General features: G+C 37.5%; 1 protein-coding gene across 4 annotated transcripts in view; it reads left to right on the top strand.

Annotated features, from left to right (window-relative positions):
- The window catches only part of MPP7 (MAGUK p55 scaffold protein 7), a 157,261-nt gene that overhangs the window by 68,308 nt on the left and 61,040 nt on the right, over positions 1–27,913 (top strand). For all 4 annotated transcript variants that reach the window (XM_087777406.1, XM_087777432.1, XM_087777416.1 and 1 more), the window contains 2 exons: positions 19,921–19,998; positions 24,544–24,624. In XM_087777406.1, the coding sequence (XP_087633532.1) occupies positions 19,921–19,998; positions 24,544–24,624 (159 nt within the window). The remainder of the gene's footprint in view (positions 1–19,920; positions 19,999–24,543; positions 24,625–27,913) is intronic.

The raw sequence follows: 27,913 nt of genomic DNA, 5'->3' as shown, positions 1-27,913 counted from the left end.
CCTCTGCCACTAGCCCAGCTGGCCAGAAAGGCTACCACAGGCAGAGCAGTGCCTTCACCCATGTAAGCACCAATGGCACTCAAATAAACAAAAAAGCAGACAGCCTGGTCTCATTTCTCCTCTACAGCTGATTAGGGCTGAAGTTCACTGCTGAAAACACACACACACCTTCACTCTCTAGGTTTCTAGGCAGAACCACGTTTACAGATTCCTCAAATACCAGCAAGGGCTCTAAGTCCAACCAAATAGCCATGCCTGGACCCTGGGCCCTTTATCCAGCCACTGGTTAAGACCTTGAGTCCTTCCAGATATGGGTCTCCTCTTACTTGCTGGCTAGTCCAGCTTAAAGGTTGCTAGCAAGGTACACGCATGATTAAATTCATTAGGCAACTATAAACACACCCTGCTCTCATCAGTTTCTGGACTTGGCTCTCACACACACGGGTATACACCCACCAGTATTATTGATGCAAAGGAATAAAATAATAATCCATTTTGACTTCTGAATTCCATTTCTTATTTTAATTTCATTATCTGTACTTTCACTCACTGTACCAGATGCATCAGTATGCCCCTCTTGATCCATCTGCTGGTCAGCAAGGACACATTTTTCTGTTTGTTTGTTTCAGAGAATGTTTTTTTTGTTTGTTTGCTTCAGAGAATGTTATGTAAAGTAGGCACTTTGTGCTCTCCCCTTCAATTTTACGTTGTTTTTTCTCTGATTTCCATCCTGCTGCCTTTCTCCTTCACCCTGTTTTATAGACGTCTGACATGAAGTCATTTTCCCCGAGAGAAGATTTTGAGCCTTGCAGCCACTGACTCTTTTCTGCCCCAGTGGCTCAGGTACAGTGTGACCCTTCATGAAGAACATATTTACTGAGTGGTGGGGGTGGGGTAAACAGTCTTATTTTTTCCATTGGAAAGTAAATCTGTATTGTATCCCTATCTATTCCTAACTTTCCTTGTTGACTTTTGCTAGAAATCACAACCTGTGCAAGGTAAGGCCAGTGGTGTCAATTATGCACAAACATGACTTTGCCTCAATTATATTGACATTTAAGAGTTAAAAAAATGAAAACATGCCAGCTATAAATGCTAGTAATTATGTATGGGGTAGCTTCAGTCCTGCTTTACATTTAGTATGGATATCATCTTCATAAAGTATCTTGAATTTTAATGTGCTTTACAGATCAGGTTTCAGGGAAAAGAACAGTTTTTGTTGAGATTTAGTGATTAAATAATCCAGTAATGACACTGCAGACATACACGGCTTTAATCAGGATCAAACCATAAATCAGGGTGCAATTTTGAATTTCCAAGTTTCAAACATTTTAGGAAAAATGTAACCCATGATTGTAATCATGTTAATCAGCATCTGAAATACCAAGCTGGTCATGCTGAAGTTTGGTATGTCATTAAAGGCTAACTACAAATCATACCATAGCACATGCCAAGCAACAAAATATTTGTAGTTGTGTGCTCATGCTCTTTCATCTTGAAACATCCACTTTCTACTAATTTCTAACTAATTCTAACTAATAATCTGACCAAGTTTTTTTATTGTCTTCTCCCAAAGGGGAAGCAATATTTTCCTCTTGTTGCATATCAGGTAACCACTGAGTAAGACCTGTGGCTTGATATTATCTTCTGTCCTGCTTCTGCTCTGTCTCTGTGTTGTCTGAGTATGTATATTGGTCTTTTAACTTATTGGAACTGGATTACTTTCTATTTATTTTTCTACTGCTAAATGAATTTTTAATGTATGAGAGACCTTTAATTCCCTTTGTGTTGTGTGCATTTATTCACCTTTTATTATTCCTATTAACACTTTCATAACCATTCTTTCATGGCTTCTCTGCGGGAATATCGTGCAGGTTTTTACTTATTTCAGCTTTTCCACTGATTTTCCAAACCTTTAAGAATGTAGGTAAGAGTGACTTCTCATACACTGAGGTTGATCATCTGAAGATGGATACAATTAGAGAGTACTTCAGTGTATTTCAGTTGAACTGGATGAATATTTGTAATTGCTTGTTCTATCAAGTGTAAATTGACTTTTGCATGATATAAAAGGAAATGTGTTGCCTTTTGTTTTTGTTAATGTTATAACTGATCTATGGCATAAAAATGTAAAGAAAAATTAGCTGCTTAATGATACTTCTTCCTGATATTATTTAAATTTTTTGCTGATTTTCATATTCAAATGCAGTGTAAATCAGGCTAGGTCATGCTGGCTAATACATTGGTTGCATCCTACTTGAAAAAAGGGAGCTGCGGCTGCGGGGCAGTTCCTGGTTGGAAATTCTCAGGAAATCTCTTGGCATCCCAGTAGTTGATACTTTCGTATTGCTGGTCTGTATTTCCATAGATCCTTATTTCTTGAAGAATAAAATTGCTAAACTTACATCTGTATTCTTTTTTATAATAGTAGGAGTGCCAATACAGCTGCCGTATCTTTGTTACTGTCGTCTCCTCTGTCATTAGGCAATTTCTGCTGTTTTCTACCAGCTTTCCAAAATTTAAAGATTTGGCATGGCTGTAATTTTGTACACCTGTGCAAATACATTTGTGTTACTCTTTCCAATATAAAAAGAAATGAATATGTTTGCTTTGATTTGAAGCTTCCTGTAAAATGGGTTTGCATGTTTGGATGATTTAGTGGAAAAGCCTGAAGTGCAGTGGTCTGAAAAGGTACGGGGAAATGGCAGTAAATCTCTCCTAAATTACTGCAATTTTTTTCCAATATTTTGTCATTATTTTTCATGCTCCTCTTTATCCTACAATACACATTCCACTTCAGTGTTAGTGTTTCTCTGTCCTCTGCAGGGAAGGTTGAGAATTAGTTTTATCCATTAACACTATTGTAATTATCTGGTTGTACTTATTTGGGACATTTTACTCCTGATACATATCTCTATCCTTTTAAATAAAATTCAGATGCTGTCTTCATCTTTTTTTAAATGAAAATTCTTCCTATAAACCTTGTTTGTTGGTATTAATTAATTTATTAGAGTCTCTTTGTTTTGATTTCCATTTAGTTTAAATAGTAGGCTGGCACCTGGCTGTACTGTGCAGGCCTCAGCACCTTCTCTTCTTGTGTTCTGTGACTTCTGAAGTACTCACTGCAAGTCCCCCTCTGCTGGTTTTTATTGATCTTAATTTTCCCCCCATATCTACATATTTTCTCCACGTTTTTCTGGATTTTCATCTACTTTTACCATTATTCCCAGAAACAAAAATAAAACTGACTTTCACTTAGTGCCAAGTGTAGTAGGGAAGAACAGAAGATCATCCTTTACTAACTGCCATAAAGTGCTTTTTAATTTTGCTGTCTATGTTTTAAGATTTCACAACTTTATATTTTCATATTAACTTTAGGTCTGGGATTTCACCAGAGATGTGTCTGTTCCTCATTGTCCAAGTTCCACTTGATTTGTTGTGATCCGTTTGGAGAGTTGTGCTGTCAGTCACCTTTTTTAGAAACAAGGGAAGACCTGAATGCAAAGCGTGTCCTCTGAGGCATTCTTTGCTTTCACGACCATGGCTTCATTAAAGAGCATTTAAGCAAATGCTTCATTTCACACTTGTGACTTGTCCTAATGCTCTTAAGCATGTACTTAATTTTAGTGATTAATTGTTTTCTGGTTTGTTTTGCTTTGTTTTTTAACCTGGACTGTGAGCAGGCAGAGGGAGGAGGGAACAGTCATGTTTTCAGAAAGCTCACTTGCCTGTTGGCAGAGCCTGGTAGAGATTTTGCCTGTTGCATTTAAGCACCCTCGTGTGCTGCTGCTTCTTATTTGTGAATCTTTCTTGCATAAGGTTGATATGTGTGGGGTCTACTACTGTTAGCTTTTGCATTTGAAATTCTTTAGCACTATTTATTTGCATGACTTAAGTCCCTACAGTTTTTAATGTAAAACTGACTAAAAATCAATTTCTAGATTTCGTATTTGAGAAATGGCGTAAATGAGCATGGTTAGTTTTTAGGATCTGTTTTTAGTGTAGGTGGCCTCTTTTAAATTAATTACTTTGAAAATTTCAAAAGTATTTAACCTGTTATTTTATTAGCATTTTGAGTTGCAATCCAGTGTTTGTGGTGCTTTGATCCGGTTTTAGCAAAAGTTGTGTTAACAGCAGAATTCTGCTCTGTGATGGAGGCCTTAAATAAAAGGGGGTTTTGCATTGTTTGCATGACTGAGAGCAGCTTCTTTTAAAGAGTGGTGGATTTTTCTTGAGGTGTGTGGTAGGGGAATGGAAGAGTAAAAATAGAAAATAGTAATTACATTGTAATTGTGTTTTGCATGTGTATGAATGCCTGAAAGGTGGGTTTTTTTTTCTTCTTACCAGTAAATTTTCATGTGTATGTATATGCAACTCTCAGTATCAGTATTTTTCTTAAAATGTAATTTATAGTGGAATGACATAATGTTATGAATTAAAATGAGAGAGTTTGGGGTTTGTTTGGTTTTTTTTCACATCTGAATTTTATTAATTACTTGACCTGTGCTGTATGATAACATATTGCACAGGATGTAGGAAAACCTGCATGTATTTCTCATATCACATAAATTGTACTGACCCCACTAGATGGTGCTAATTGATAAATGTATGTCTCTCTCTGTGTGTGTGTGTGTGTGTATATATATATATATTTAATTTTAACTCAAAGCACAGATAGCCCTGTCTGTGATTAAAGTTTGGGTTTTGAATGGGTTAATTCTGTATCATTGAGCTGTACAGAAATGATCTCTTCAATATTATTAGGAACTCAGGGAACCTGAATTGAATTGGATCTTGGACTAACTTGCAGGAGTAGAGACTGTAAGGATGGTGTTTACTGTACTAAGCAGGAATAAACCAAACTCTTCATGATTTAAATTTAGCAGGCTCTGCCTGAATAGCGAAAGTGAAAAAGCACAAGTCTGTGCCAAGGTTCCTCAGTCTGTATGCAGGAAATTCTAGGTTTTTTGTCTATTTTCTTTTAATTAATGTTTAATTGGCATTTCTGCAAAATCTTAGTTATGCAGAGAATGGAGTTTGGTGAAAAAAAAAAATCTGACTGACAACCAGAAGAGCAATTTAGCTTTCGTTCATGTTAGGAATCTGTTACTTGGTGAGCAGGGTTAAGAAAGTTCTTTTCTTTGGATTTATCTTGTTAACAGAACAGTGAAAATCACTTCCTTTTGGAAAAATGTCTGGAAATTAGGTTCTATATAATGACATAAAAGTAAAGACCTCGATTCAAATTTGTGATGAGTGTTTAAAAGCAGTAGTATCAGGAGAAACGAAGATTACAAAGCAAATTGTTTGTAAGTAAAACATACTTGTGGACAAATGAGAACCTGTTATATTTATGTAAGTTTTTGTGTTTTCTGAAGGAACGGACAAGGCATTTATTGAGAGAAGTATTAAATCTAGGCACATACATGTTTTGTTTCTAGCATCTAAATGAAGTCTTGAACTTAGGCTTCAGAGAAGCCTATTTGCAGTGAATTTGAGACTACCTGCTCTTAATGTGCAGTGCTTCTTTCCCTTCTTAGCAGATTTCCAAAGACAACTCTCATCTTTCAGTTCTGTCTCACTTTAAAGCTTCTTCTTTAGCTGTATTTATTTGACAAAGCAGGACCGTACAGTTGTTCATTTAAAACATGTCTTGCTAGCTTCTTTATTTGGAAAAGTGTTCTTGTAATTTAATTTTTTTTTTAAGTGCTATCTTCATGTTCTCAGCAAGTTACCTCTTCAGTCCTGTAATTTGGACTCTGGGAATAATTTAACGTGAATGGGTATTAGTATTGGCACAGAAAGTATTGTAAATTTATGTTTGAACTCACTTTACGGCTCTTCCTTTGCTAATCAACATACCAGCATAAAGCAGTAGGAAATAATGGAATACTGTTTTTTTTTTTAAATTGCTGAATTAGATAATCAAAGTTAATCACAAGTCATGAAGTGTTCAGGATTGCGGTGTTCCTAGATGTCTCTCAGCAATAAGATGACAGTTGTTGCTGGTATATTTTGTGCTTAGAAGGACATCAGATGACGATAGCTTACAAAATGCCATCAGTCAGCTGTTGACATGATCTTTGTTTGTTACATTCTAGCTGCATCCAGTCTGTTTCTTTCCTTTTTCAGTTCATGTTTGGTAGTATAATTATTTTTATCTCTTTTAGATAATTTTTTTAAAATGCATAAATCTGATATTCAAGAGCAAGAACAATTATGTTTTTCTGTAGTACAGAAAGCTGACTTTTCGAAGAAAAAGTCCTCCTCCCAAATTCATTAAGATCTTTAAATTTAAAGTACCAAACCCCAAGTGGAAAAACACTTTTGCTATATAAAACAGTAACATTATACTTGTGCTATTTAAAAAAGGGTTGTCATAAAGCTAAAGAAACTTTTACATTTCTTAAAATCTGACCAATAGCAAAACTTGAACAAGTTTTTAATTTTTGATGTTTTAGATCAATTCTTTGTATTATTTGTTACACATAATAATAATTCAAATTAATTAGGCATACATTTTGCAAGTCTTTGTTGCATTACTTACAGAGTTAGGTGATACCTAAAAAGGAATTATCTACAGAGTATTTAAGTGGGAAAAAATTGAAGATTTCCTTAAAGAAAGAAAGAAAAAACAATTATTGTTGGAATGTGGGATTGAAATACTGTAGACATGTATATTTTTTCTGATCAATCTAAGTTCATTAGCGTCTTGAATGAGATAAATTTTTCCTCAAGTTTGTATTTAGAACCATTGTAAAAGCATCAGCTGTTTTGATCGTTGCAGTAAGGATTATTTCCATCTGTATTTAATTACAACTGTGCAACTTTACTGAGTGCTGATTCTCAAAACTGAAGGGCTTCTGTGGGAGTTGCAATTCCTTTCTTGCTTACATGAAGTATTCTTTAAGTAAAAGTGTATTTAAAAAGTTACTTAGAAAGATGTGTTGTTTATATGATAATTATATCAGGAAAATATTTGGTTATAGGTATCTCACTATCAGTAGTTGGAAGACCAAAACATTTAAGGTTACAATAATTTTTTTCTGATTAGAAGTCATTTTAGTAGTATTGGTTTGAAAATTAAGTACATTTTGTGTCTGTGATTAGTCCTTGTCTTCCTTTTAGTGATAAGGAAACCGATGCTTAGTTCCTTTGGTAATGTGCTCTGAAATCTTTGGATAAAAAATGGTGTCATAATCCTGAGTATTGTTACCATTTTAAACTGTACTCTTTATATATGACTTCGAAAGCTTTGTTGTATGTGTGATTGATTTGCTGTGTCTGCAGTACTGCACAGAAGTATTTCCTCAGGTCGCTTATAGAGCATGAACATAGAAACTTAAATTATGCAGAGAAAGAGAGATGAAATTTGGCTTTAATAAAAGGATTTGGTCTACTGTGTGGCAAATGATGAATCCTTATCACTGTTTTGATGAAAGGAAGAGAGAGAAATAAAGACCCCACATTCGCTTTTTCATTTAAATCTGAATGTTTCATTCAAAAAGTGGTGTTTATTGAAGTAATAATACTGGGGGTGGGTGGGCAAAGATTGCCACTGAGTGGGAGTGTATAGACAGAAGGGTGAAGAGCCATAAATTGACTAGAGCAGTTTGTGACCTGGGATCCTGAGTTCAGTATTGCTCTTCTGAAATTTTACCTCACGCTTTTACCAAATTTAAGATGTATTTGTGTGCTTTTGGAGAAAAGAGTTGCTATACTTTCATTTAGCAAATTCAGACTCGGGCAATTCAGACTGGTACTTGATGGGTTTACTGCTCAGATTTTGTTTTACTTGAAAATGCATTTATGAAGGGTAGTGCATTAAAATTGTAGGGATCTTTCAGCATCCATGGACTCCAGTCTGAAGACTGCTTGTTTCAAAGGAGAAAAACTTTGATGTTGTTCTGTTCTTTCTGTTCAAGGACTTCATGTCCTTAGCTCACACAAGAGAGTGGCTTCATTCAAATTTGGAATTGTTCTCATGCCCCTTCCCTTGGAAATGGGGTTAAAAGTACAGAAAAACAATGCTGAAAATACTGTATACAGTAGCCATGTAGGCTGTTTGGCTCTAAAGGGGCAGGGAAATTTATTTTGGAGCAAGTGCAACTTGTTTGGCTTTGGTCTGAACTTCCTCTGTCTACCTAGGGACCCTCTTCCTATAAGCAAAGTCATCAAAACCTTTTCTTATTACTGACCAAAAAAAAATGCATTTGAATGAAGTCTGTGAAATCTCATATAATAGCAGCTTTATTTTATTGTATAAGGAACAATGAATTCAAAGTGAAAAGTGTTTCTTACAGAAAAATAAACATTTTAGGAAACTCTGCAAGGAATAACTGGGTTTCTAGCCAGTATTTAATCTGTTTTGCTTAACATTGCAAAAATAAAATAGCTAATACATTAGTCTTATTACCATATGCTTTCATATTCATTCAGACCAAAATTTTCTTTTTCTTGAGACCTTTCTCTTTTTTGTGATATAGGCTAAATAAAATAAACCTTTGAGGTATTAAAAGATAATTAAAAAAAAAAAAAAGCTTTTAAAAATGAAGGAAGAAAAAGGGCAGCATCTCACAAGGCGTAAGCTATAAAGGAGTTAAAATCACAAATAAGCATGTTAGAGTACTTTGCAAATGGGAATAAGGAAATGAACATTCCATGTCATTGCTCTTTTAATCTTTAAACTTCTAGCAGTTTAAGGATCGTACCCGAATAATAATTATCAACTGTATGAAAACTAGATGGCATGCTGTGGATTATCAGTAGTTAAGGAAAAGAATGTATTGCTCATAGGCAGATGGCAGGTAAGGCCACTAATTAAGTAGACCGTAGAAATTCCAGAAGAGAGCAGTTAGAATGATGAGACGGCTGCAAAAGATGATCCATGGGGGAAGACTGAGAGAGTTTGAGTTTAGCTTAAAAATGACCAGAGAAGTACCTGAGTTTTTGTGTTGAAGAGGCATTACAAAGACAACGCGAAAAATTTGTTCTCTAGGATCAGATGAGAAGTCAGGAAATCAGTTTACAGCAAAATGCAAGTCCAGTGCAAGGCTGCTGCTCCTATGGCTCTAGGATCTCAGGAGGGGCTGGAAGCCAGGTTAGAAGGTGCTCCCTTGCAGGTGCTAGGCCAAAGTGTTGGTCTGTTGAGCAATGCTTTGATTCTGCGTGCTGCAGGGATGCCTGGCTCCTGCTGTGGTGAGGTGCCCTGCCTCTGCATGGTACTTGCTCTGCTCGCACCCCTGAGGAGCTGCCACAAAGAACTGTTGGCAGAATACAGTTTCATTAGCAAGCCTTACTTGGAGCATTTTGTGTCATTAAAAATTTATAGAACTTGTCTCTGGGTACTTGGCTATGGGCAGAAGGGGTTGGATGGGGTGTTGCCATTGTGTATACGGCCTCTGTCATTTTCTCAGATTGTTCTGCTCAGTTTCTGTACATGCATATAGAGAGGTTGTGTTCATCAAATTTCCACATTGAATGAAAGCTTCAGGATACATCTGTTCCTTTCTTCCTGATGAAAGTGTCTGGTCTTCATCAGCTACCCCAACAAGTTCCACAGCACCCAGATTAATTTAAATACGTGGCACGCTATTTTCAAGGTACTTACCTGGTCTTGCACTTAAGCACACGTTAAGCAAGGAAACGTTACTTTTCTATTTTACAAATAGAGAATAGACGGGCTGTCATTCAGGAAGGTGGTGGTGAAGCAGGAAATTGGTTGCTCTCCATATGATAATAGGCTCATGCTCTAGAACCTTTGCTTTAAAATTACTATGTCTGGACTAAACATTACTACTGAACTTCTGTGCCACTAATCCCACACTTAACTGCACTCACACCTTTCTTTTCCTATCTGTTCTTGTCTCTTCTCAAAATGGGTAAAAAAACCAACCTCACCAGTCCTCCCTGTCAGGTGTATTTTTTCTGCATTTAAATCTTATTTACAGGTGAACAAATGCTTGCTTACAATGTGCTCGCCAGATTAGGAAAACTGATTCTCTGGTGCTATAGCTGTTGCTCTAAAATGTTCCCAATGAATTTAATTTTTTTAATTTATTTTTGATGGCTCTCATCTCTTTGCTTTTGGGCTAAGGAGAAGGTATGGTATATGAGCATAATGGATGCATTTAGTCGTTTTCTTTCATATGCTTTGGTGAGACTAGAATGAAAACAGGAAATTTTGAAATAAGAAATACTGTAAGACACAGATCTAAGACATAGATCTGCAGGCATACGCCACTGTTCATGAAGGACATGTTTGTTAAAAGTGTCAATAGCAAGGTACTTAACAGATATTTAAGTACTTTTTCCAATGAAAAAGAAACGTGATGGGGAGGTGCGTGTAGAAATACACGCAATTCAGGTACACAGGGACAGTGTATATGGCACAGAGAGGCAACAGCAGGATCACCAGAACAACCAGTTGCTCACTTAATGTCTGTCTTGGTTTTCTCAATACAGAAAAAGTCGAAGAGAGGTGTTTTCCTGTTACAATAAAAATCAAGACATGGGTCCTTACAGGCCCGAGACTGTGATTAGATCTCTTTAAGACAAAATCAAATCTGGCAGTGCCCTCGTGACCTTGTCAGACTGGTCTCAGAACTGCTTCATCTGTGAGACTGCCTCAAGGCTACCCCAGTGCAGGTGTCCTTCCTGCCTCTTCCCGAAGCGTTGCATTTTCTCTGTCGTGATCATCTTCCTCAGATGCGCCCTGCTCATCAAGGGCAAAGGACAGACAAATGAGGTAATGAGGCACAGTGTTAAATGATTGAGGACGAACCTCTGAAACCTCAGATTAAAAAAAAAATCCATGGAGAGTAGGATTTTACTGTACAATTTACTGCAATGTGCACAGGCATTTTTTCTATCTTGCAGTTTCTGGCTAGACAATAAAAACTAGTTATTTGGCTGGAATGACTAATAACTTACATGATCTGAATTTTTAGCAAGGCTCTTTTTTGTCCTTAACAAAATCAATATATCTTTTGATTTTGCCAGTTGGGAAAAGCTGCCTTCTTTCCCCGCAAGGTTGCTTTCTTTCATTTCTAGCATGCTGTGCTTCTTTTATTGGCTTTAACAATCTAATTCATAATAATTGCATGATATTTGCCATCACTGTTAACTGGGCACTTCTGCCGTAGCAACTCTGTCACACATGTAAGCACTCCATAACCAAGGTCTTGCTGAATCAAAGTTCAAGAGCAAGTGCTTGTTGAGAGTGTAACTTGAAGCTGTGGCCTCTTCAGGCAGCGCTGCTCATTTGCATTGATAGCACCTGATCTAAAATAATGCTGTTCCAATAACCTTGTAAATCTGTAGATAACACGCCATTGTATAATTTTTACAAAATGTAACCTGACAAGAAAAATGCCTTTAAATATGATCTAATGTAACTCTATTACCACATTTTGTAACTTAGAAAATTACAATAATTGTGCATACAGTTCTGAAAATTTATTTCTGAAATTGCAATGCAATTAGAAATTTCTGTAGGGGTTCTGTTTTGAATATAGGTCATTCTGAATGTTGGGTAAAGGACACTTTTAAAGTGTCATCCAGCACAATCCAGGACTCTTAGCAACCTCTTACCTTTAAGAGCTGAACAGATGCTAGTGTAGATTTAGATTGAACATAAGGAAGAATTTTTTTATGATGGGGGTGGTGAGGCACTGGAACAGGTTGCCCAGAGAAGCTGTGGATGCCCCATCATTGGAAGTGTTCAATGTCAGGTTGGATGGGGCTTTGAGCAACCTGGTCTAGTGGAAGGTGTCCCTGCCCATGGCAGGGGGGTTGGACTAGATGATCTTTAAAGGTCCCTTCCAACCCAAATCATGCTATGATTCTATGCTCGGAGCCTGGTTTGCATTCTTCTAACACAACTGCAAAGATTTTGATAATCTCAGAGCGCTTTAGTCTTGATATGCATGTTTATTTGTTGGGTCTTTTCAAATAATGGACTTCAGGTACGCATATGACCTGGAACAAAGAGAGAGTGTTGGCGGTTTCTTTTGTTTCATGCATTCTGCCGTAGCACAAAAATGAACTCAGCAGAAATCACATCCATTTTTTGCAAGTTTAGGAGCTTGATAACGGGCTCCTTTCCTGTGATACCTGGAATGTTCCCTGCAGTGTTGACATGAGTGGGTTTACTCTTCAATGGGCATAATGTTTTAACCTGACAGAAATTAACATAATCCCATCAAGTTCACTCTTGGGCCTCGTTTCCTTTCTGTGAATGAGTTGCTTGCTTAAAGGAGTGCTAAATGAACTAGTTACCAAGTTTTATCAGGGCTAGAAACACCTTCTTTTCAAACTGTATTAATGTCTCCAGTTATAACCCTCTTCCTCACCCCCAAAAATAAAACACCCTTTAGCAGCAGGTAGGATAAGGCTCAAGCTAAGGTCTCTGCATTTTTGGGTTTCCAGCAAAGAATTTAGATGCCTTGTTGGTTATTCCCTTGTTCTAGCTGTTTGGGGAGGGTGTAAACAAGCGATGCAAAAGCATCGCCACCAGCCGACTGATGGCCATCCAGCCCCGAGCAGTGGCTGCTTTGGAAAAACATGACATTATATGGTATAGAACATCCCTTTGGTCAGTTGGGGTCAGCTGTCCCAGCTGTGTCCCCTCCCATACTCTTGGCCACCCCCAGTCTACTCGCTGGGGGTGCAGAGCGAGAACAGAGAAGGCCTTGATGCTGTGCAAGCACTGCTCAGCAATAGCTAAAACGTCAGTCTGTTATCAGCACTTTATTCACAGATCTACAACACAGCACCATATGGGCTGCTATGAAGAAAATGAACTCCCTCCCAGCCAAGCCCAGTACAACGGTTTATATCAGGCAGTCTGCAGGCTTTCTGATTTTTTTTAAAGTGATTTCATGCTGTAGTAATAAAGAAGCTTATGATTCTTTTATTATCGTGCAAGTTTCTAGTTCTTTTGTTAAGGTTGTCTAACGTTGTTCTGAATGACTTCTCACTACTGACTCTTAACTGTTTAGGCAGAAATATTTCCATGCCATTAGCCTGCTTTTGAATTCTTACTAACTTAATGCTTCTTCTCTTTGGAACAAGAGCTTGAAAGAGAGAATTGCTCATGTGTTATGATGAAACTTTTTGCTGTGGAAAATTGGGCCAGAATTGAGGTATCTGAATATCTGTTTTTATGTCTTCAGAGGCTTGCTTTGATACTTGTAGCATTCTCTCAAAAGCCTTTCTGCACTGTGCAATTACTTAATTTATATTTGAGGCAATTTAATATTACTATGGGGAATGAAATTCTCTTTGCAAATTTGAGTAGTTAGCTGTGATTTATGCATTTTTATTTTGTTTGTCTTTTCTAGAATACATAATGCTAAATTCTTAGCAATATTCTATGACTCTAACTGCAATTCAAGTCAATTGGCCTGAATAGAATGTGATTTAAAGGCTGTACGTGTTCTAAGAAAGTCAGTTTTCAAGATGTTGCATTGGGTATTTGAAATGAGTTGGCATTTGATTTGCTGCTCAGTTTTTCTGCACCTCATGTGTTCATCATGCCATATTACTGCAGAGTTGTTCATATATATTTAAGTTCATTAGCGTGCCAAAGCTCCAATGATAAGTACTATAGAAAGGTTTGGGAACAAATGAGTAGTTTGGCATTCAGTCCATGTTTCTGTGCTGTGTAAATAGGCTTACAGACACCTGCTAAATGATGAAAATAAAGCAAAAAATTGGGTAATTATTCTAGTTCCTTTCATCTGATACAGTAGGGTTCTGGGAAGAGAAAAGGAGGGAATTAATCTCTTAATTAGAATTCTGCATCAAGCAAAATATGCATACTCTTTCAGCATAGATGAAGGTATGCAATTACAGTTCGTGAATGTTTTTATGGTTATTTTAATTTGTTTCATTGTAGCTCATCGTTTCTTTTTTCCAAGTACTTTGTTTTACCTTGACTCAAAGTTGTTGGTCAATTTAGACAGTGAACTCGCTGTCTAAATCCCAGAGTTAAGGTAGTACCATTAGTGATCAAATGAAGACCCTAATTCTCATCTTGAAATCTCACTGTTTAACTGTTGGGACTATTCATAAATGTGTCCTTTGCAGTCATGAGTGCCTTGGAATGATTTCTCTTGCTCCAGATATTACAAATGCAGGACACAAATTGCAGATGAAGCCAAAACTAGCACTTACTGCCTCACTTTTGCTTTCTTTTTCCATTCTCTTCATCTGCTGTGGCTTCTTAACGTAAACATTGTTCTCTTTGTAGTAGCATCTCCCCCGTTTGTGGGGCCACTAGTAAAATTAAAGACTTTTTTTGCAAATGGTATATGAACCTAAAACTGTGGTGGACAGTTAACAGGTTCTCCATATAAGAGGGTCTTTCATTATGCATCCATGCAAGTGACTAAGCCAATAAGTACAGAAGCTGCATGGCTTTTGTCAGTGCTTTGATTTCAGACACTCTTGTTGATATGTTATGAAGAATACAATGAAGAGAGCCGTTAGGGGAGATGTTCTGCTTGCTGTTACGGACTTTCTACAACAGTATGCACAATGCCTGTCTTCTAGACATGTGTTGGTACTTCAGATGTGTGTTTATATTGGCATTCTAGTTCAGATCAGGAGTGCATCTTTTAAAGCAATTTCCCATCTTCTCAACTTGTGCTGCTTTGGTTTGCATCAGCAAGCATCAGCAGTCCAGTACATGAGATGGATTCCTTTCTGCTGAAACTAGACAAGGAGATTAGCTGCTAATAGGTATTCTAGACTAGGCTAGCCCAGAGTAAAACCCCAGAAATTTATATGGTGTGGTGATTAGGTCCTCAGTGCCAATTGTTCCATTGCATTAAACAAAGATGGTGTTGCCTGTTTTCATGCATGCGTGTAATTAGCTGAATTTTGCAAGTACCTTGTCTCCATACTGAGAGATATCTCATCCGGTAAAATCATACCCACACCAGGTAGGTCCCTTCCAACTGAAATAGTCTATTCTATTCTGTCATCTTATGATGAAAATAGTCCATTTTGGAGCTCCATCTTAAGTTTCCAGAAATGTTATAGGTGGAGAACTTTCTAAAAGATTGCTAATAAATCTTGAACAGTAATACCGATAAAAGCTACCTTTTCTGAAGCCAGGTGTATAGTTTGTAGGTGTGTAGTATTGTTCTGTAGAGCCTTTCAGAAAAGTCCTGCTTATACAGCTGTACCAGAATCCACTAAATTCTAAGAAAATTATTCTTGTATTAAGGAGATTCCTTCCCAGAAGGAGCTGGGGTATTGGAAACTGGTGATATTATTCTGTGTACATGTTTATCCCCTTCCTCTGTGTTGTTTTTAGCCATATGATATCAGAACTGTACTTGGAAATTAAGAAGTCTAAAAGGAGAAAGCATGCTTATTTTGTAGGATTCTTTGCTTAAGATATTTGTTCTTTCTGACTCAGAAAGCTCCATGTGGGTTTTGAAATAGTCCAGGCTGGGGACATTGCAGAAAACATATTTCTACAATACTTTGTTACAGAAAGCTTAATTCAGTTTCTGGGAAAATCCAGAAACAATTTCCCCTGCCTACAAATGTGCCAAAAATTGTATAAGTTTGCAAATGATTATTTTTCCCTCTTGGGGCATATCTTCACAGTAGATGGTCAGTTTTCGCAGAACCTCCTAAGTCTACCCAAAGTATCCTACAGTGAAAAGGATAGGTAGTCATTAAACACACCCACACACACACACCCCCCCGCAAAAAAACCCAAAACAAACCAAACCAAAAAAACCCCAGAAACTTAGTCACCTGTCCAGCAGAACAGCTTTATATGTTTTATTTACAATACATAACTCTTGCTTTAGCAGACTCGGTCTCATTTGTGAAGAGATTTTCAGGGTACGAGCTTTACACTTAAATGTCAGAAGAACTGAAAACAGATGTACTATGTTTTCTATTTTTTAAGCATGATACAGTCCTGTACTCTCCATATGTTACATAGGTTTATAATAGAGAGAAGGCAAGAGTATTAAAGTTACTGGACATCGGGTATAGCAACAGAATACAAGATGAATTTGCCATTTGTATTAAATGGAATTCTTTAGAATGAAGCTCAAACAAATGGTTGTAAATATAAAATGTTTTCTCTTGAATAGGTAAATGCTCTCTCTTCTACTGTTTTGAAGCCACTCTTCTCTCGAAGTGTTTTAGGATGATTTTAATTTGTTACAGTTTAATTTTATTGAGTGAGATTTGTAAAGGGGCAAAGTATTTGCACCACCATGTCCTGTTTTGCTTTTCAGTTCTGTGTTTGCCTAGCTTACACTGTCTTCATTTTCATCAAAGTAGTCACGTAATCCAGGTATTTAAATTTCAAATTCTACCTGTGTAAGAATTGAATTTTGGAAATATAATGCGAGTTGTGCATATATTAGCACAATTTACAAATTTCAGATTTAGGAAAATAATTAGCTGAAAGGCAGCATGTGGAGAAGTTGCCAAAACGTTTGACTGTGTGCACAGTAATTTTTCTAAAGGCAGTAGTCATAAATGCAGTCATTCATCACCCTGAAGTCTGGGAAACTCAGGGGCCATTGGGTGAGTTTGCACGTGTGCTCTGTCACCCTTGAAAGGCAACAGAGATGACCTAGTCCCCAGTGAAGAGGGAAAGGCAAGTGCTGTGCCCATCTTCAAAAAAGGCCAAAAACACAATGTGGGGAACGAGAGGCCAGTCAGCCTTACTGTGATCTGTGGGAAAAATTACAGACCAAAACATCTTGGAACACATTTTTAGACACATGGAGAGAAGTTGCCTGAAAATGCATTTTTGCCTCACTGAAGTTTTTGCTTTGTCTGTTGAATTGCACCAAATCTGTCTTACTGCGTTCAGGAAGGTATTATATATGTGCTGCATACATGATGAATACATTAGTTATCCAGAAGTTAGAAGTAGGCGGTATCTATAGGAGAGCAGTAGGAAGTAGCATTTTTATGATACGTATGATAATTTTACACTGATATGAAGGGTCATCCTTGTATTTTGTGTATTTTGCAGCTTTGTGCACAGACCAGTGCTTTTGTAATTTTCTTGGGTAACTCCTTTAATTTACAAAGAGATGGAAGACAGATACTGCCATATAGAGATCTGATTAAAAAAAACTAGATTCATTTAGCAAACAAGGCAAAATACTACCTATTAAATCCAATCAGATGCTTTTTGGAAAAAAACCAAACCAACCAACACCATCTGTATTGCATCTCAAATGGAAGTGTGCTGAGCTGGCAATGTATGTTACTGTAGAACATGTAATGTTTATCCCTGGAGTCACTCATAGTGCCAGTACAGTAAATTAATAAAACTTCTAACCTGATGTAGCAAAACCTAATATCTAGAACTGTCTAGTAATAGTTAAATTTTCCTGCTTACTTGATTAGCTCCTGTTGTTTGCTCCAGATTTAATTTGTCAGTTACTCTCTACAACTCCTCCATCATCATCTAAAACCTTGCTGACTTTCCTTAAATGCTTAGCTGAATTCCAATATGCGCTGTTAGGAAAATAATAACATGTTTTCAGCCATGTTCTGGTTATAGGCAGAGCCAATAACTTGTTAAAGTTGTGCAGTACCTCCTCTTAAAACTCTATTTTTTTGTTGCATGAATTTACAATTTTATAACATTTTTTTAAAGATGAGTTGCACAAGAATGTCTCAGCATATTTTGTTTGTTTGTTTGTTTGTTTGTTCCCCCCCCCCCCCTTCTTTTTTTTAATTTCACTGGTAAAGACACCTGCAGGGTGTCTAGGGTAAAAACAGCTTCACCAGCAGAGGCACTTCTATTTCTTTGAGAAAGTAGAAGGTAGCATAGGTGACTGCTTTTATCCTCAGAGTTGACGGAAGCTCAGCCTGGACAAAATCAAGATGTTGGCTGAAGCAATCAAAGAAATGACGGATTTGAGACTTTTTGATTTATTATGCCTTTTAGTTATTCAAGTTCACAGTCTAAGTAAATCACAAATTTCTGCTAAGCTCCAGGAGCTGCGTCTCCTTGTTTTGTTGAGTTTCTGTGCTTTGTGAGCTAGAAATACGAAGTTTTCCAGTCACTTACACTTTTGGTGACATCCAATATGGATTAGTCTTACTTTGCTGAGTAAACAGTGTCTATATAAGCTATGTAAAATTCAGACTCATGTTCTGGAAATAGTAGTGCTTTGCATTTGGTTTCCAGATGAGGTACAAATACTTGCTGTTCTGAACAAATCATTTTACAACTTAGCGAGCGAGCAACTGTGTTGTCTTCATGCTTCACCTTGGTGTTTCAGAACTTCAGTATCCTTTAACACACCACGTACCGAAATAATCTTCTAGAAATGATGAAGGAATCGACCAAGACTTAGATCTTGCTATGCCCCGTTACATTAACAGAGTGTCGTATGGCCTTTACTTCAAAGAACCTATAGTCTAAATGAGTAAGAACAGATGCAGACTTAGAAACATAAACAGCAGAAGACAGGAAAAATGGCAAGCACAAGTGTCACTGACATGGCATTATCTTGTTGTGGGTGTGGTTATTAGGAGTTCAGATGAAATTCAAAAGAAAGGGCTGGCGAGGAAGCTGAGGGCATCCTGGAGAGTGAGAGGAGGGAGTGCTGCCGGGGGTAAAAGTAAGCAGAGGAAAGCAAATGTGGAAGAGGAGGGAGGGCTGGAGAAAACAGTTGGTGCATAACAGGTACGATCCAGTCAACTCCAAACATTCTTAGTGTGCAAAGACCACTGGTTTGGTTGCTCTTTACAGATGTCCTTGCTGCCTGGCATCTGTCCCGTTCCTCCCCCAGCAGTACACTGGGGAGGGGTAGGGTATCATTGGGGTTCCCGTACCCCAAGGATGTGAGGGGCTCCCCAGCCAAGTCCTGAGCCCTGCGGCCTGTGCCAGACCTCGTGTTCCCCTCCTTGCCAAGCACAGAAGTCCTAGATTTAGCTCCTTCTGCAACTCCTCCAACCATCTGGAGTCCATGCCTCCTTCAGAGCAGCAGCACTAAAGTAGAAATCTAAGAATGGAGTGTGTTTGCATCAGTTCAGACTACTGTTGTCTTATTTTTTTAAATTTTAATTAATATGTGTACATCTGTGTATCTTCAGGAAAATAATGTAAATAAAATTGAATGCTTAATATATTATTTTATGCCATTCTGAAAGAACTTTTAAAAAACTTGTTAGAAGCTTTAAAATATTTTGGCTCTTTTAAGCTTTCACACTGGAAAAATCTAAATTTTGAAATGCATGACTTGTGGAGGAGGGAAGAGGCTGGATATTTAAATAATGGCGTATCCTTTCCCCTTTTGAAAGAACCAAAGCACGCTGCATTTTTAATGTTGATAACTCCCCATTAAAAACTTTAAATGCTCCTAAATGACTTTAACTTGCTGAAGGACTGCCTTTTTCTTTCAGATGTGTTAGAATTCATATTAGCACTACTTTGCCCTTGTTTCTGAATTATTTTAATGACGGCAGCCGCTCTACCAAGCTGTCTGTCAAGATGTGGGTGGCAGGCTATTATTTCACTTCATAAATCATAATTTACAGGGTTTTTTATATCCATCTTGGGGATAAACACTTTATGCTTTGTGTTTTCAGCAGCAATATAAAATGTAATTGATACTTAAAGCAATATGTTAGAAATATGGACACAGAAAGCGAGGAGAGAAAAATCACAAATGTTTAGTTTTTCTGTGGGTTGGTCTACATACTGAGCATTTTTTCCATCTGATTTCATATTCTTAGCACTTCAACAGAGGATGATGATGAATTACATTTACATGATTGCTGCCTGTAGGTTACTATAAGGATGTTTCTTTAGTTACAGACACTCAACAGATCAGTTAGCTCAACAGGGTAATTTTGTACCATTTCTCATGCTGCTAAATATACTTATCGTTTTGTGCTATTGTCTTCCAGATTCATGAAAAACTGCATTATTACGAAAAACAGAACCCGGTGCCCATACTCCACAGTGCAGCAGCCTTGGCAGATGATGTAAGTGTCCCCCGCTGAGATCACTGGTACCAAGTCTCCCAAAAAACTGTCTGCAAGCAGAACTCCTCATAGTGCAAACATATGAATATAATCCTCTGAGCTGAAATCATAAGAAGCTGCAAATGTTTCCAAAGGTGCTGTCATCACCAGGCTTGTTGCTGATATTACTTTGATTTTTATTCACTTGCCTGTTATAAAAACATTGCATCTAGATAGCCTCTTGTTCTGCTTTAGTAACTACGTAATAGAAATTACAGGTTGGAACTCTACTGGGAGGGGAAAAGCTGTCAACTATTAGTGTTTTGAGAAAGTCACAGACAAGAGGAATGCTTTGGAAAAACAAAGACAAATGAGATAGCAGCACTGCTGACAGAACATGAAAAATGACAGATAATACTACAGAAATGAAGCATAAGAAATGCCTAGGAAGGTGGCTTGTTAAAAAAAAAAATCAAAAGCTATTTAAGAAAAAGTACAGTAGTGATTTATTGATATTGGAGCTTTCCAAATTACCTTCATAACCAAAAAATAAATTGTAAAAGTGGTCGGCATTGATGGAGTAGTTAATTTCCTGTTACTATAATTTTTATTTTAAAGAAAAAACTCCAACCTGCCATTTCTTGCTATTTGGTTAATTCTAGGATTCAGATGAATTGTGCACGCACCTGTATAAACTATGACTGAACCTGAGGTAGGCCAGGACAGAGAAATGTTTAATAAACTGTGGTTTAGGTGAAATCCAGAAATCTTTGTTGCAATTGATGATCTGAGGTTGTTTTTTGGAAAAGGCCATATGTATTAGGATCCGTTTCAAATATGGTATGTTTGAAACTTCACATACTTTATAGACGTTTTAAAATCTTAACTATCTTTTTATATAATAGCTTTTGATTTTTAAATTTTACAAATGGTTAGGTGTTGTGAATTGAGAATGGTAACATTTTAACGAAAAACTGAATTAAACATATTTAAAGTCTATTGAAAAAAAGGACACAATGTAATTTAATCATGTTTCAGTAGGAGGAGAGCTATATCCTGTAACATACCAAATATAATAATGCATTAGCTTTGACATCAGGCATATATTAGTAATATTTTTTTAACCTTCAAGTAGCTTTGAATAATGTTGATAGTAATTTTGAAAATTAGAAAGCTGGTTGAAATTCTCTTCATTAAGTTCTTGGTGACATATTAATAATCCTCGTTAACATTTGTGTTATGGATCTCTGGGTTAAAATTCTTTATAAGAATCATTTCTTATTTTTGGATGCAAAACTTAGTTCTTGATATTTTCAGAAATGCTGAGCAATCTCATTCTTTGTTCAGCCCAATTTAAAACGTATACTTTTGGAAATCCCCAAATTAAAGTACTCTGTCAGTCCTCAGTTGAGAGAGGTCAGGGTTTTTAACCCTATGAATGTATTATTGTGTATATATGGTAGTATTTTTAAAATGTACATGTGTTGGGACATGAGTGTCTCTAGACACCTGCCTACTTTTAAAGCAGTTTCTTTTTAAAGATCCTCTTGCTGGTTCTTCGTTTTTGCTTATGTGTAGCTGAACAGCTGGTTTTATGGGCAGCATCCCATAGAATGAGGATGTCCTTTGGCAGCTGAAGTCAGGCTAGCACACGGCAGGATTTTCTGTGTTTCGATAATTATCAGCAAACTTTGAGGAAGTTAATTTACATGCAGTGGGTTTTGTAACTCCAGAACCCTTGGAGTTCCAGGATTAAAGTGCTATTCAATTTTTGGCACATTTTTCTGACTAGTTGTCAGCTTCAGGGATTTAAGAGCATGTTGATGATATAAACCACACTTTTTTTCCAATAGGCTTTAAATTAGTGTTTTGTTTTCCTAGCGATAGTAACTGTTCTATAGCTAAACAAAGAAGGAAATATTCTTATTAGCAAGTGAGTATTTTCTGTTTGATTTAAAACCCAAAGTTGAGGTGCTGCTAACATAACTAAAAACTGTTTAAGGAGTGTGGTTTTATTCTTGTGTTATTTTTTAAAGCAATTTTAGAGGTAACAATTGTGGCAAGGCTTCTTTTCTAAATATGTTCATATTCCTAGCTGCCATACCTTCTCTCTCCTCACCCCCGGTGACTTCTAGGCTGCATTTCCCATCAGAGATTCTGTTTGCCTCTTATTTTGGAGCAGCAGTGTCTGACGTAGGACTCTCGATTTCATGGAAATGTTCTAAACATTGCCGGCAGTATAGGTATATATGGCACATAAGGCCTCTAGGTTATTAGAAAGACTGTTCTGGCAAAAGAAGTTTCAGAACTTTCTCCAGCAGCTTTAAACCCCCAGGCCCTGGTGCTCCTCATCTCGCCAGCCTCACTCTGTACCTGCCCCTCTCCCTTGCTTTGTTTTCACCTCTCTGTAGTGGCAGCTCTTCATAAAGAGCGTGGTGAAATGTTATGGTTCCCTCAACAGAGAATCATAGAAGTTCTCTGACAGCTTTTCCTGCAGTCTTTGGCATAGGTGATCGGCACGGTATCAGTGTGCCCGGAGTATTCCATCTGGTTTGTACTGCTGCTGGTAGCTGTCACAAATCTCAGCACTTCAACAACAACAAATAAAAATCCAGTCCAAAACTACTAGAAGCACAACAAGCAGCTCTGGTGATATCTGTTTGCTAATCTGGAAACATGGCTTTGTCTTCCTCCTTCTCTGTCTATCTTTGTCTTGCTCCTCTTCTGTCACGGCGTGTTACATGTGCCTTTAAGACTTCTATGGAAATATTTGGAAAAACCTTGTAAATGATGAGTGAAAACAAATTTTTAATTATTTCATCTCTGAACAAATAATTTCTAAAGTATGAGATTAAAAAGTCTGTTAAAGCAATAACAAAATATTCTTTCTGTTTCTCACTGTTCTAAACCTTATGTGGCTGCATTTATATTTGCACCACCAAAGCAAACGCCAATTCTGCTGAAGTTAATAGATGCTTGTGCACAATTCATCTGAGAGAGAAATGCTGAAGCAGTCATTCTTACTGAGTGATTACTGGTCTTCATCAATGAAACATGAATGAATAGATTTTATTCTCTAGTGATGAGTAGTACAAGCTAAAGAATGAAAAGAGAACTAAGGGGAGCCTGTGTCATCTACCTGCTGTCACTCCTATCACAGATTATTTTCAGCTTTGCAGAGCTTTTCCATAGAACATGCAGAATAGATTGCAGTCAGATTACCTCAATACTTGGCTTTATCGGCCTAAAATATTTCATTCTAACCTTTCCTACAGAGATCGTGTTCTAATCTTTTCATATTAAGACACAAATACTGTTAAGATGAGCATTGATGTATTTGATGGACATTTTTATCTATGAATTGTAGTCAAAGGCTGTGGGACTCTAGCTGATGAATTTTTGTTTCAGTCCTGTTAACCTTGTATTAATTTGAAGGTTAAAACAAAAGATATTCAAACCATGTCTGATGTCTATAATTGCTTCTAGAATTGTCTATTATATATAATTATGCAAAATATACTTCTATCCATTTATCTTGAAAATTTATATAAAATGAAAGTACACATTTAAAATTAGGCTAGATGAATAAAATTACTTGCTGCGAATGACCAATCTTTCTCTGAGACATTTTTATGATACTAATTTAATGCAAAGAAAATAAGTGATTATCTGAAATCACGTTTCGGATTATGAGCCATGTAGCTTCAGAATTTTAAACTGAAGTTCAGTGTTGTGAAATATGTTTTAGCTTTTCCTTCTTCTGGAAAAATAGTTCAAGTCTGAAATCCTGCAGTAAAATATGCCTCTTGAGTCCAAATTAGTTGAGAATGTCTTGATAAGAAAAACTCAAGTCATGAGCCAAATAGCCGTGGGATTAAACGTTAGACTGCTGCTCTATTGTTCACCAAGCCCCAATTTTGTAGTATAACCAAACATAAATTACTGATCTTGTTGTTAGGACATAGCTTGTACATTTTAGGGGCTTGAATTGCTGATGACCTGTTATAAACTATATTATGATTAACCCGCTTCACGTTTAACAAGCTCCTTCCAGTGTATGTGTAAACATAATAAAAGGTTCAGATTGCTTGCACTGTAGGGGCACTTTGCTTTCTTATCCCAGTCCTAAACAGCACGGCTACTGTGGGTTTTTGGAAGCAGTGTGGATTTCACCACCTCATTTGAAACTGTTTTTTATAGACAGTGTCAAAGTTTGATCCAGTCATTTTTACAAGCAGTCCTTTGTCTGCACGCAAAGGACCATTCACTTAAATGAAGTGCTGGGATTTGCCCCCATCGCTATAAATCAGAATGTGATCTGGCTGCACCCTTGCCAGAAATGATTACTTGTGTTAAACTGAGCCAAAAGGCCTGGCTTAAATCTGGTCCACCGAGGGCCAGAAAAAGAAGCGCAGTGATTGATGGTGTTTTTCTTCATGCTGACTTCTGTTTGAACATGCTGGAAAGTAATAACCTTGAACAAGACAGATTCTGGGTTGTCATTGATGCGCTGGGTAAAACAACGCTTTGCTAACGGTCTTTGTGTCGGTTCCATCTCCCACCCAGCTGGCTGAGGAGCTGCAGAGCAAGCCACTGAGCAGTGAGATCAGAGAACTGCTGAAACTCCTCTCAAAACCCAATCTCAAGGTGAGGATGTGTTGCACCTGCAAAGTGCTTTCTGCATGGGTATCTGCCTCTGCTTCTTCAGGCGGCCTGGGGGTTTGTCTCCTTTAATGAATATGTGTGCTTTTAAGAAGGGATGTTAATGCAATGTTAATAGGAAATACCTGTTATGAAGAAACACATTTAATATTGCCCATAAATTATTATGCTGTTACTGATATTGATAAAAGGAATTCAGTGGAAAGCCATCGTTTATTTACAACGGATATTCCAAAAAGTAAATACTTGATTTTTTTTTTTGTCTTTTGCTAACTTTTATTGCATGCGCTTCATAAATTTATTCAAAATGTGCTTTTACCAAAAGCTTTTCAGTCATACCATTGATTTAATTGCACTGTGCATGAGTAATGCAACCTGGTACTTGGAACAAAATTCCTGAAGGATATTATTTTTAAAAAACTCTGATTTTGAAAACTCCTATAGTTGTCTGTGGTGCTTCCGGGGAACTCGATACCTTTTATCTGACAGTAGACTACAGAACCATTGAATCGCTCAGGTTGGAAGGAGGTTGTCGAGTCCAACGTGCTGCTCAAAGCAGGGTGAACACTGAGTTCAGAGCAGGTTGCTCAGGGCTTTCCTCCCATTAGGTCTTGAAAACGCCTGGGAACAGATGTTCCACAAACACTCTGTGCAGCCTCTTTCAATTCCTAATTATCCTCCTAGTAAAAACTGTTTCCTTACTTCCAGTGAGAACCTCCCCTGTGTATCATTGTCAATGCACACCATCACATTATTTTTCCACTCTAAAGAGAAGGAAGACCTTAGTGCTCTAGATGCATATTGCAATGCTAATTAATGCAGCAGCTGGTAAGTTTAGAGCAAAACTGTAGAGTGGAAAGCAGCCCTTTTTAAGACAGTTGCTTCTTTATATTCCCTGTAGAACACTGATCTCAAAACCCGAGATGTTATGATATCTTCAAAGTGCTACAAAATTTTTAAGATCAATTATGCCGCCTTTTTAAAGATTTTTCAACAGTTGGTTATTCCATAGTTTCCAAAGTGACAAGCTGCTTTTCTCTGAAGGGGTAAGCAATGCCCATGGCTTATTACAAGACGAACTGTTGGTGCATCAAATTGCGGAGATCCTAAGCTTCACCGTAGGTATTTCCTTAGTGACTGTCCACGTGTGTTTCGTACTTCTGAAGCTTTAGTGGATTGAGTCTGAAGACAGCTCATTCGCCACAACTGCATCTCTCCCTCTCCCTTTTTTGCATTCTCTTTCTCTCCCCCAGCTTGCTGTCTTGCTTCGCCTCCCTTGCTTACTTTCTCTCTCCCTCTCTCACTCACTCTTGCTGTCTGTTCCCTGGAAGCGGTTAAATGCAATGTGATAATCTTAGTGGGATTTCAGGAAAAGAAGTACTTTACCCCCAACGTCGTTAATATGATTGAACAACTGCAGTAACTTAGCAAATGTCTTTCTTGGCTGCAGGAGGAGATGGCCAGCTGCAGGGTACCAAGCCCTTTGCGTTGCCAGACTGCCTAATCCTGCACAAGACGCACACATTTGCTTGCCCTGCATAGCTTGCAGGCTTCTGTGTGAGCTAGGGGAAAGAACTGACAGTATGCCTGATATTTTTGCCTATCCATTATCTTCTCCATCCAGCTTCTCATGGCTGGGAGAGATGGTAAATATCACCGCTCCCTCCTTCATCACGTTGACCGGACTATGCGGGACTCAGTATTTCCAGTTCCTCCCCAGAGATGCCCTCAGGTCTGTTCAGCTGTATCTGAGCTTGTGCCATACATTGGCTAAGATTTTCTAGCCCTTCACTATTAGGTTGATGGCCAGAGAGGGTTTCTTTGTTTCTTTCCTTCTGGATTCCTGGGGCAAATTGATGTCTAGAGCAACTTTCCCACACATCTGAAATGACTTGGGATAACTGATACATCTTTTCCAATGATGTTGCATAGGCTTTATCTAAAAACTTGTATATGGCTTAATTTGGGATTGACTTAAGCTTGCTCTGTGTTATTCTGTGGGGGAAACGTTCCTCTCCTGACCTGCAGCATTAGCTGGAGCCAGCAGGAGAGCTTCCACTTTCCTGCAGCTCTGCTCTAATGTTCGTGGTACGATGAAGGATGGTTAGGATTAGTTTACTGCACTACCTCACTGCTTCCACAAGTTTGGTGGTGTAAAGGGACAGGTCTAGACAGATGATTATATCTTCACGAGTTTGGTTAACATGCCAAACAAGGCTGGGAGAGGCTTCCAGCAATTGTCTGATTAGATGAATAATTCTATATTTTCATTCTCTGTTACAAAATTGTTTTGTTGAATATATTTCTGAGCGTTCGCATCTGATGAGTAAAGCTTTGACAAGTGTGTGGTGTTCATGGTTTTCATCCATAGAGAAATGTTTTAAACAAGAAAATTATTTCTCTGAGGCAGTTATATTTATCAGACCTGAGATTTTCAAAATGTCCTGGAAGTTATTCCAAGGTTTTGTCAGGTGCATTTTCTTTTGGGAAAAAAATAATTGGACATTGCTGGTCTTTTTAAAACTGGATGCAATATCCAGTTACAGAGTGTTTTTTTTTTTTTCGTGCCCGAACACGTGGCATCCTTTACCATGATTAATTGAACAAATAATGGTTGTGCTTTATCTCATCTGATTAAAACAGAACTCTGGGAAGTAGAACCAGAGCACTTAGCTCTGGGAAATAAAGTGCATTTCTTTGTGTGTAAGATACTGCATTTGTATTCTAGATTTGAAATAGAATTGCTGAGTCCCGTGGACTCAGGTTAGCAGCATCTATTGTTTTTAATTTCCGACATTGAGTAAAGACTTACAATTTACAGTCTGTAACCTTGCTGTACCTTGTTAAAAATATCAATAAGTAGAACAGTATTTCCATACCTTAGAACCTGAACCCAGTTAAATGCAGTATTTGAGTTTTAAGCAGCCCAGAAATTAACTCTTTGAAATGCATCTTCTCTCTCATTCAGCAAGCAAAGTACAGCAATGGATATCTTCAGCTCTTTTCCATCATAACCACAAGTGAGCAATCAAATGCTTGCAATCAGTTGACAAAGATAACTTAATAAATGTTTACACTTGCAGTGTATACGTATGTAAGTTTAAAAGGTCTGCTGCGCTGGTTGTTAAAAAACAGCTCAGAAGAGTTAGCATGTCAAAGTTAGAATGATGGCAAATAACCAGAACTAGATGTACTGAAACACCTATCGCTGTGCTTGTGTTTCTTAAAGCTGTGAGGGATGTGAGGATTGCTGGGATTTTCTTTTGTTGTCTTT

This window comes from Nipponia nippon, unplaced genomic scaffold (genome assembly GCF_047370975.1).
Source record: "Nipponia nippon isolate SJK-2023a ecotype South Korea unplaced genomic scaffold, ASM4737097v1 scaffold_1, whole genome shotgun sequence".
NCBI lineage: Eukaryota > Metazoa > Chordata > Aves > Pelecaniformes > Threskiornithidae > Nipponia > Nipponia nippon.
This window is presented reverse-complemented; position numbering and strand designations above follow the sequence as displayed.